The following is an 11,244-nucleotide window of genomic DNA, read 5'->3' as shown; positions in this document are numbered from 1 at the left end:
GCAGAAATGCTCCAGTACCTATTAAAGATACACATTCCTCTTGAATACATCTGAATCTTTATCAGTAGGTATGAAATAAGCAGTGTGTGAAAGACTTGATTCAAAACTGCTGGACTGGATTGCAGATTTCCCTTGAGGATGGGCTGACATGAAAATAAGTTCCCCACTCTTTGGGTTCTTTGGAGCAACATGTCTCATCAGCTGGTGGTCTGCATGTGTTGTGAATGAGAATCCAAAATATTGCTTGCATTATTTCACTGACACTGAGAGCCCTAATCCCCAGCCCAGTCGTCTCTCCCCACTGCTGGAGGCAGCTTTGCCATCACTTCCTGTGGAGTCAGGAATGAACCTTTTAGAAACACGACTGGGAAACTTCAGTTCCCAAACGAGGACAAGAAGCTACATTTTTCTGCACGGTTCAAGTGGGTGAAACAGCTAAAAAACAGGTGATAAAAGACCAATTATTTTAATTTTTGGGAGGGGAAAGTACAGAGTTTTATAAAAGCAAGACCCACTCTCCCCTCCAACAGATTTCCCCACTGTAAGTGTAAGGATAATTCCTGTTAAACAACATGGATTTTTGGCACAAATAAGAGTGGGTGAAATAAACTGTGGATGTTGTTTCAGACTGCAATGATAGACTTGCAGAGGAAGAAATCCTCAGAAAAGATATAGTGCTGGGAAAATACACAGGCTACTCCTCTGAGCCTGCTCCTGCTTCACTGCCAGGCTGGGGAATGGCCACTGCCTGGAATTAAACACACACCATTCTCAGAAATGCAACACAAAGCAGACAGGCAGCAATTCACCTAAAGTCACCAAATGCCTATACAGAGACCAGCTGCTAGTTGATAATACCATGTCTAAGGTCCAGTAATTAAAGGTTTCTAGAGTTATGAAAGTGTCTGTATCATGAAAATAAGACAAGACTGAAGATTATCCACATTTTAACACAGCACGAAGCAATTCCACATGTCAAAAAGAGAAACTTTCCAAAGGTCCGTGGTGTCCAGTCAATGGAGAGGTGCAGATGCTTGTAACTTGATTTCAGAAATTTAAACCCTGTTTTCCAAATTTAAGACACTAATTTATAGCTATTGCTTATGCAATGGTCAAAGGTTCTCTTACAGAAATTCTTGCTTGCAGGGTTGTGGGAGATTAGTTGGCAGCTTTTTAGAAAGAATAGATGACACAGGTCTCACTACCACAACTCAGAGACAACTGTCCCTGGCTTTGCCAAGGACTGGGTTGCACATGGAGACCAACCCATCCCTCCCTTCTAATGCCATGCTGAGGCACTGGCAATCTGGAACCATGGCTATGAAATCTGTCTCTCCCACATAAAGCAGAAGAGAACTTTAGTCTCTCAGGATATTCAAATCTGATCTTCCTCACAGGCAGTAAATTCAGAGTAGTAACTCATTTTTTTTGCATACCAAATCCTAATCTAACTCTATTCACTGCTCCTGGTAATTTGAAGCTGAAGGCAAGGATGTTTTCCAGAGTGGACTAAAATACCATTAAAATCAATTTAAACATGAAATAATATGGAAAAGATAATGCCTTTTCAATCCTTCAAAGACATCTGTGATTGCTACGTAGTTTGTTGAATAGTGGTGCAGGGTAGAGTCATCCCCTGCTGATACTCTCCAGGGAGGGAAGACTCATCTTACACCCATGATTTTACAAGAATAAGCTCTCATCTGCTTGATTGCAGCCAAGGGAGGGAAAGGTTAACACTGGAGGCAAGGCAAAGCACTGCAGAGCACAAGAGTGACAGAGGTAATTTTTATGCCTACCTGAACCTCTCTGCCACATGTTATCTGAGAAACAGTAATTTCTTTTGAAACTGGCTACTTCTTTGTATGCTAATTCCAAATCCATAAATGAAAGAAATTAATGGGTTTGATTCACTCTGATATCTATGTGCAATGGATCCAGAGGAGGACTTTAGGCTACCATCCTTAAACCCCACACCATCTGGCCTTGTCTGTCTGACAAACTGTGCTTATCAACTCCTTGTCTGGTAAGATTCCAGTATTTTCTTCCCCTATATGACTTTTTTCTTTTTCTTTCTCACTTTTAAGCATCACCTAGAATAATGAAAGAGTAGTAGATTGCACACTTAGGTGAAAAGTAAGTCCTTCCTGTACAGAAAAATAGTAAACCCCCCAATACTAAAGGTAAAGCAAATCTAGGACTGTCATGAGCATAAATACTTTTAAGGGGAAATTCTTGGTGTTGTTTCTGTTCTTTTAACACATGGCAAATGCCCTGTAGTGTATTCATTCCTTCATTCTGTTCCACTGCAAAAACTGCCCATTAAGGCCTTAAATTCCTATGAGATTGGCACAGTTGGTTAAACCTTGGTTGTAACAATGCCAAGGTCATGTGTTCAATCCCCTTTGTGGGCCATTGACTGAAGAGTTGGACTCGATGATCCTTGTGGGTCCCTTCCAACTCAGAATAGTCTGGGAAATCATGGAGTCCGTGAAAATCAATTCAGACCACAGGACAACCACTCTCCTCTACAAAAGCCAAGCTAAAGCTTTGTTATTGCCACCAAATGGTATTAGGTCTTCAGACTGTCCCTTTGCCTTCCTGCTGCTGGGGAGACACCCACAACCTCCCTGCTCTGAGAGGAAAAATGGGATGCAAAGCTGCACGTGGCATTAGCCTTGCTAGTCTTAAAAATGCCTTATAAAGACAGTAAAAGAGTTCAGGTAAATCTATGTATTGAAAAGTAACTCTCCCCTGTGTGCTGTTTCTCATGTGCTCTGGGGGCAGAGTTTCCAAGCCTCCTTCACCTCACCCTCCTGACTGTGCAAACACTGCCAGCAGAGGCTTTCCTAGAAAAGGGACTGAAACAAAGGGTTTAAGGAATAAATTGCTACTCTCAAGTTGGGAAAATGTATGACATGAAGCCTGTGTGTTCAAATGCATTGACTAGAGCTGTAATAATTAATATGATGACAGTCTATTAAGAAGAAACAAGCGAACAAAGTCTGGCTCTAATTCCCTACTACAATGTACAGTATATGCCAATATGCCACAGGCAGAGCTGAGTTTAAACTGGCACGTGCCTCAGGTCACCAAGTGCCACAGCCAAAGATACAGGAACAGACTAGGTCTACACACTCACAAAGCATCATCTTCCCTCAGAGAACAACAAAATAATAATATAAAACCCCCTAAAGCTTCCTGTGCTTTATGATTGACCTCTCTAGTAGTAATAGTAGTCGTAGTAACAGTGTTTTCACACTGTTGGTGAGAATTGCACGCAATCAACAAAGTGCCTGGGTCAAGAACATGGATCCTGCCAGGGTTGGCATAGGCTGATGGTGTGTTGAGAACCTGGTGAGTAAGAGCTGCATTAGTCTTCACCCCCCTGTCCCACCCCCAGTCCTGGACCCCCAGCTCAACACCACCCACATGGTTATGGGTCAAGGTGTGGGGCTGAGGGCAGCCTGCGGGGAAGTGGCCAGCCATGAAGGGACACAATGCTGGGAGGGAAGGGCTGCCACTTCTCTCAGGACAGAACTACCCACATTTGAAACGGCTTGTAAAAAATGTAAAAAACCCAGCCCCGTTTCTTGTCGCAGGTACCCAGAACATCTCTAAACACACAGAGAAAAGGACAGGTATTACTGAAAATTTTAACCAGTGCTGAAGCTGCAAAACTGCTCTTTGTTGTCGTTGTTTGGATACAGAAGGGGCAATTTGCTGTAAATAAATATTAAAAAATATTTTTTTCTTAAATGCTTGAGATATATTTCTTTTCTTCTCCAGTCTCAGTGGTATTTTCCTGTCACTTGCTCCTCCAGTTGTGCTGATCTTTTGACCCTATGTGTGCTCAAGCGTCCAACACAGAGTGTTCTTTCTCCACTGCAAGAGTCACCCCAGTCCCACCCTGGCCCAGCTCAGATCCCACCCCAGGCCCCACCCCCGAGGGCTTAGATCAGCCATTCCTTCTTGCTCTCGTCGATGGTCTCCGTGAAGTTGGGGTCATTGTTCATGATGGCGGCGTCGGCGCTCTCGGCCGACTCTGCCCCTTTGGCCTCGTTGGTGTGATACGTTCCCTTGTGGCGGAACATGTAGCGGATGAGGAACACCAAGGTGCAGAGGATGGTGAAGATCACCACTGCGATGACACCTGCACACAGGAGAGGAGAGGAGATGCCATCAGTGAGAGCAGCTACAGGTGTTGACACAAAACCTGTGGCAGCATCACCAAAGGTGCTTGGATTCCACCGCTCTGATATTTATTGAAGTTTCTGTTGCTACAGAAAAATGAAGAATGAGCAATTCAGGTCTATGTGGGATCCTGTAAGACTGAAACCAGCCTGCACAAACCCTGTGAGATTTAGCTATCAGCTAAGAAGCAGCAAGGAGCTCAGCTGCTGCTGGCTGGTAGGGAGGAGGTTACTCCCTAGGAATTCACACAGTAGGTTCTCACAGGACTCTGCAGGTGCGTGAAAACAGTCAGGATAAGATAACAAACACTGGACTAGTGAGATAGGGATTATAACCAATTAAAGTTTGTAGCCTGGTGGTGTGAGGTTTTAACTTAGCCAATGGTGTGTAGCTTTACCTCTATATAAACTGTGTGTGGTGTATAATAAAGGGGCATCCACTCGATCATATTGGTCTGTGTGTGCTGTCCAGTTCCTCCGCCGTGTATTTATTTATTTATTGAAGTTTCAGCTGTATACAGAACGTTACTCAAGGAGCCTGCTGGTGACTGTCATCCTGTAGGTAAATGTGGGAATTGATTTACAATATTTGGAATGGAGAATGTCCTGTCAGAAATGGATTTGTGAAGAGAATGAAGAAGCCACCTCTAAAGCTTTAACAACTGATGTTTTTAATGGTGTTTAAATGTAAAAAATGGTTGTTTAAATGTCTTTTGCAAAGTCCCTGCTTCCCCTTCCCAGGATATCTCGAGATAAGGTCTGTCTCAGGGGTCTGGAGGGAGGTTATGACATGCATGTTACCTACCCCCTTGCTATTGAATCTAAATCCCCTGATTCCCATTGGCCCAAAGCCAAACCCCCTCTTGTTTCTTATTGCTGGGTTTCGGATCGCTCCAAGGTCCATATAAACCCTGACCTGCAGAAATAAACTCTCTCTCCTCCCTCTCCTGTGGTCTCTGTGTGTCCTTCTCGGGCTCTCTGGGACCAAGTGGTCAGGGGCAGTGGGGGAGCACATTCTCTCCTACATAATTGAATAAACCCCAGGACCAGGAGAACCCACCACACCGCTGCAGATGGAAATCCACAACAGGGAGACTTCAACACCAACACCCACCTACAGCCCTAAACTTTGCTGACCATGAGACAGAAGGGTTGAGCTCTCCCAAACCAGTGGGGTCAAAGGGTGACGTGTCATGGCCTGGGCAACTCTGTGAAGATGAGCCACTGACTTGCACTTTCTATCAAATGACTGTAAAGACCCATCTGTTAAAAGTTCAAACACAGGAAGGTGGTGTTGGGAGAAGCCCCCTCAGAGAATTTTTCTCACCATACCAACACAAAGGTTTGGCCTTGGAGTGCCAGGACTGAGGACAAAAGATGGCTGATGACTTTCAGATTCAAGCTTAATGGTTGGGTGGAGAGGGAAAACAGAACCCCAGCCCCTGGGGGTGGGGAGAGGTTTTTCTTTCTTTGTTCCCTGTGTGCAGGTTTGTCTTTTAGGTTTTTGGTTTTTTTTCCTTTGGGCAGCTGCAGAAAAGGAGCCACTGCTTGGTGGTGAGAGCTCTTTTCCTGGCACTGCTCTTTGCTTTTCCCCCTCCATCTCTGGGCACCCTGAGCTTCAGAGAGAGAGAGAAGAGAGGACAGACACAGCTGCTTCAGGACATGCAAGCTTTATTCCCCTCTTCCTGGGGACTGATTTGGACTGCAAGGAGATTCCTGGGAACTATCACCATTTCCTCCACTCCCAGCTTTTCCTTCTTGGTTTGGAACAGAGGACAAGGAGAGAGAGTCCACGTGACCGTTCATCCCTTGTCTCTGCCTCGCTGGGAAAAGACTGAGAATTCCCCTCACAGCCAGCCAAGGTGTGACACTGACACTGTCCATAAATAGAACTGCTCCAGGAGGAACCCACAGTTTGGGGGTTGTTCTCTTTTGTTTTTACTTTTGGTTTTGGGGGAGTAGTTTGCTCTGGTCTGTCTACAGTTATATCTATATCTACATATATATATATACATATATATATATATAGTAGTTAAGAACAGTTATCCTTCTTATATCCATTTTCTAATTAAAGTTCCTTTTCTTAAATTTAATAAAGAGTGACGTGATCATTGTGGAGGAATCCTCTTCTCTGCTTTTTGGTAAACATTTTGGTTTTTCCCTCAAACTAAGACACCCATCATAGTTCTTCAACATGCCCTGAGAATTGCTTTGGCCTGCTGCTGGCTCACTCCACCCCCTTGGCACTGGCTCCACCAAAATGCAGAGTCTTTATCATCTGTTCTGGCCTTAATTGCTCTCCCTGAATGGTCTCTCTGGGGTTCAGACCTGTTATGGAGAAGCCTCATGAGTGTTATCCTCTTAGGCATAGGTATCTATATGATAAAACAACACTGTTTCTTGTTTGGCCCTTCTCAACAGGTGTGAGAATCTTCCAGGATGAAGGCACTATAAAATTCTCAGGTTAAAAAAATCATGTATTCACCCAGAAATATAATATTCCACTTTATGTTAATTGATGCTTTGGACAGACAGGCTGTTCAGGTGTGGCCCTAATTTTTTTGAGGAATTCAATGGTGTCCTTCTGGGATTGTAAAGTCTCAAAGCATAAAAGAAAATTTCTAAGTCATAATTAAAATAAAAATAAGAAAGGAAAAATAACATAGGAAATCAAAACTAAAGCAACTAAACTAAACCTGGATATGGAAACATAGATCGTCCAGGTGACCATGGAGGAGAAACAAGAAATTCTATTAGGCTGTGTGAAGTGTGGCCTTACATGACAAAAAACCCCCACAGATATGTCATTTTATATTTACTTTGAACTGATTGAAAGCTGGTAAACTGATCTTTAATTTTATTATTTTTTAAATATATGTGCCTTCAGAATTGGATGAAGTGGAAAAGCTTTCCCAGCACTGTTTCAGTGCAACACTTCCACACTATGGGATAGGACAGAGCAAACTGCACAAGTGCATAAAATTAAACAAGGTTCTTATGTCTGGTGGCAGCTGGCCAGAATATCTTCAATGGAATGTTAATTCCAGGTTCCACTTCTGGTATGGGAGTCTCCAGGACCTGAGTTCTAGCAGAACATGCAGGAGAATGCAGGATCACAAGGGATTTTGTCAAGCAAATAGTGGCCAACATGTTGATTCCTTGCTGTCTTATATGAACCAATTACTCTGTTAACATTAATTACTGCAAAGTAGTTCCCCACATAGATGCTTCATCTGTGGCTTATGAATATCAGTATCTTGATTTGGTTAAAACTGAATCTGAGGGACAAAATGGAGCGAGAACAAACTACTCAGTAGGACAATGTCTGAACTGACACAAATTTCTGGGGTTTTGTTCAGGTGCTGTTTTCCACAGAGTCAGCTCTCTGTTACCAACAGGAATTCAGCCATCTGAGTCACACTGCAATGTATATCAGAAAAAGAGATGGTTTTCTTACCTCCAATAATAGCAGAGTTTCTGTTAACTCCATCTCCTATAGCTTGGCCATTGTAGGGGAAATCAGCACTTGCTGTAAAGAGGGAATGAAAGATTGATGTTGTAATATCAGTGAAACTTCTGTATGAAGTTCAGAAATACATCCATCAACCTCAGACACAAATAAAAATATTATGATCTTTAGGTATTTATCTAAAGAAGAATAAAAGAAAAAAAAACCCTTTTGCTATTAACTAATTCTCCAGAACTACTTGTTTCTTCGTCTTAACAAAAGTAAAATAAAGAAAAGCAGGGACTCTTGGTAAGCATTGCTGTTTAGACAGGAGGCATTTTTGACACTTTACTACCATAAATTCTGTAAGTTTTAAGCAGTCAGTTAGCACAAAACCAAACAAACCCCTTTCTCTTAGAAGTGTGTGATCATACATATTATTAAAGAGAGATTTTTGCCTTTGTCAGTGCTTTCCATTAAAGATGTACCAGTGGCCTAAAAAGGAGAGACTCCCTGTAGCAGAACTGGATGAAGCATCAGTACAGGTTTAAAGTAGAATCTGAATAGTTTTAACCTCCAGAAAACATCACAGAGGCTTTTCAAAGGAAATCTCATCAATTAAACCAATCACCAGCATTTTCTTTATAGTCAGACATAGTAACTAGACACTCCAATGACCCAGCAAGCCCAGGGAGCTGAGGAAGTGGTTGGGATCATCTCCCTCTTTGCCACTGGACTATGGCATTGATTTTGAAATAGAGATAACGTTGTTAAAAGTGTTTACCCAGAGAAAGTTAAAACAATCAAGAATATGAATTGCTCCTTAGGGCAGCATGTAAAACCCACCTGTATTTTCCTTGCTGGATGGATTAGGTGATATTGCATTAAAATAATCAGTTGCCTTTACAGACCAGAGATGCATTCAGTATACCCAAAAACTGGCTAAGGGAATTCAACTCCCTTTCTGTTAGCATGGAGTGAAATCCATAATAAAGTTTCTTTTGTACTGTAAAGCAGCTGCACAAAAGAATGAATGGTTTCAGCTTGCCACGTGGCCTGAAAAGAGGTTTGGGGCTAGGGTAGCCCTGCTCTGGGAGAGAATCAAACCAGCTGTGTGTTCAGCAGCCAGTTTTTGGCTGGTTGCCTGTGGGCCAAACAGGACGGTATTTCCCAGAGCCCAGTGGAGGGGGCCTGTCCAACAGTTTGCAGCAGCAGCATTTGTGCCTTTCACATTTGTTGGTGCTCTGGCTTCTGAAAGTCTTCTGCACCTCTCTGAAACAAACAGTCATGTTTGGGCTTTTGTTTGCTTCTCTACAAGGAGCAAAGTCTCAGTTACCAGTGAAATATATCTTATCTAATTTACAGGGAGAGGTATTAAAAACCTCTTGATGAGAAATAAATAAATACCTGGTAAAAGATAAATAAATACCTGGGAAAGAAAAGAGAGGAGAGGAGAGGAGAGGAGAGGAGAGGAGAGGAGAGGAGAGGAGAGGAGAGGAGAGGAGAGGAGAGGAGAGGAGAGGAGAGGAGAGGAGAGGAGAGGAGAGGAGAGGAGAGGAGAGGAGAGGAGAGGAGAGGAGAGGAGAGGAGAGGAGAGGAGAGGAGAGGAGAGGAGAGGAGAGGAGAGGAGAGGAGAGGAGAGGAGAGGAGAGGAGAGGAGAGGAGAGGAGAGGAGAGGAGAGGAGAGGGGAGGGGAGGAGAGGAGAGGGGAGGGGAGGGGAGGGGAGGGGAGGGGAGGGGAGGGGAGGGGAGGGGAGGGGAGGGGAGGGGAGGGGAGGGGAGGGGAGGGGAGGGGAGGAGAGGAGAGGAGAGGAGAGGAGAGGAGAGGAGAGGAGAGGAGAGGAGAGGAGAGGAGAGGAGAGAAGAGAAGAGAAGAGAAGAGAAGAGAAGAGAAGAGAAGAGAAGAGAAGAGAAGAGAGAAGAGAAGAGAAGAGAAGAGAAGAGAAGAGAAGAGAAGAGAAGAGAAGAGAAGAGAAGAGAAGAGAAGAGAAGAGAAGAGAAGAGAAGAGAAGAGAAGAGAAGAGAAGAGAAGAGAAGAGAAGAGAAGAGAAGAGAAGAGAAGAGAAGAGAAGAGAAGAGAAGAGAAGAGAAGAGAAGAGAAGAGGAAGGAAGGAAATACCTGGTTCTGTATCAGTGGATTTTGCTCCAAAGAACCACAGAGGACCACTAACATTCTGGTACAGGATCCACAATCACACCCTTGCAGTGCTAAAAGCAAAGGGTTGGCAGTTGGGAAATAAACCCTGATTTTAAACCTGACCTCCCTCATCTCAAGGCAAATCCAAAAGTCAAATGATACCACAGGGTAAGAATTGATTTGTCAAACCACAAGGAATTGCTCTCTGCCATTTTCACCCCAAAGGAGGCCCCTTGCCATGGGAGCAGCACCATGGGGGGTTAACAAGTCCTACCACTTGTCACTTGTTTGAGAGTTGGTCTCCTGAGTCCTCACACAAGAAATCTGAAAATTGGCAATGGTCACACTTCCTTCTTCCCTTACAACTGAGTATTACACTTTCTTTTCTTTTAAAAGGTTGTTTCAAGGCCCATGGCACTAGTGAGGTGTGAAGGCAGAGGAAAGCTGCTGTTGATAGTCCCTCCTGAGCTGCCACATCACAATGGCTGAGCCACAAGGGATTCCTGACAGGTGGAACACAGCACAGCTGATGATGTTCAACAGTGTATTTCAGCAAGACTTCATCATCAGATGGGCCAAGTTGTGCCCTGCTGCAACTGCTGAAGAACCAGGAGTTCTGTCATGAAAACAGGATCTTAGCATGAATCTTTTTAAAAAGCACTTGCTGGCAGATATTTTTACCATAATTCATAAATTCCTCTTCTACTACTTATGTCAGCAAGAGACCTGCTTGTATATTATGGGGGTTTTTTGATTGAAAAATTATATCTAAAATCTCAGCCAAATGTGGGATTATAGAATATGTTTTGCTACAAAAGTATCTATACTTTTTTAATGTATTATTACAGATGGATACATGAGAAAGAAAACAATTAATTGCTTTCATCTTTTAAGAGGAAATTGCCTTGAAATTCTGCACAGCATTCACTTCTCAGATGATCACAAACAGCTACAGACCAAGGGTCTAAGAAGCACAAAAGGGTAATTCCTGCCACAGCAATCAGACAGAAGAGAACACAGGAGGGCACATTCCTCGACCCTCCAAGGTGAGCTTAACAGAACACTGTCCCCAAAAGGCACCAAGTGCAGGTATTTCAGACAGGAGTTACATCTTTGATGCAGTGGTGGTTCCCCTCTGACCTTACTACAGTTCACATTCCCTGGAAATATAAAGCAACTTTGGCAAGAAGACAACTCGCAAGAGTCTTTCTTTTACCCGTGCTGAGAGTCAGGAACTAAACTAGGAAAGAAGATGTTAGAGCAAGTTGTAATAGAGTAACACTGTAATATTCTGCTATAGAGTAATGCTGATGCTCTGCACAGAAGGCCTTAGAATCATAGAATCTTAGAATGGATTGGGTTGGAAAAGACCTCCCAGATCATCAAGTCCAACCCTTGGTCCAACTCCAGTCGCTTTACCAGATCATGGCACTCAGTGCCACAGCCAATCTCAGTTGAAAAACCTC

At 43.4% G+C, this 11,244-nt stretch overlaps 1 protein-coding gene across 2 annotated transcripts in view; it reads right to left on the bottom strand.

Annotated features, from left to right (window-relative positions):
- Positions 1–442: 442 nt before the first annotated feature.
- The window catches only part of CNTNAP2 (contactin associated protein 2), a 1,051,893-nt gene continuing 1,041,091 nt past the window's right edge, over positions 443–11,244 (bottom strand). For both annotated transcript variants that reach the window (XM_071559619.1, XM_071559620.1), the window contains 2 exons: positions 7,651–7,722; positions 443–4,153 (listed from right to left, as the gene is read on the bottom strand). In XM_071559619.1, coding sequence (XP_071415720.1) covers positions 3,954–4,153; positions 7,651–7,722 — 272 coding nt within the window. In that variant the 3' untranslated portion in view covers positions 443–3,953. The remainder of the gene's footprint in view (positions 4,154–7,650; positions 7,723–11,244) is intronic.

This window comes from Pithys albifrons, chromosome 7 (genome assembly GCF_047495875.1).
Source record: "Pithys albifrons albifrons isolate INPA30051 chromosome 7, PitAlb_v1, whole genome shotgun sequence".
In the NCBI taxonomy this organism is placed as follows: Eukaryota; Metazoa; Chordata; class Aves; order Passeriformes; family Thamnophilidae; genus Pithys; species Pithys albifrons.
Note: the sequence above shows the minus strand (reverse complement) of the source record. Positions and strands in the feature narration are given on the sequence as shown.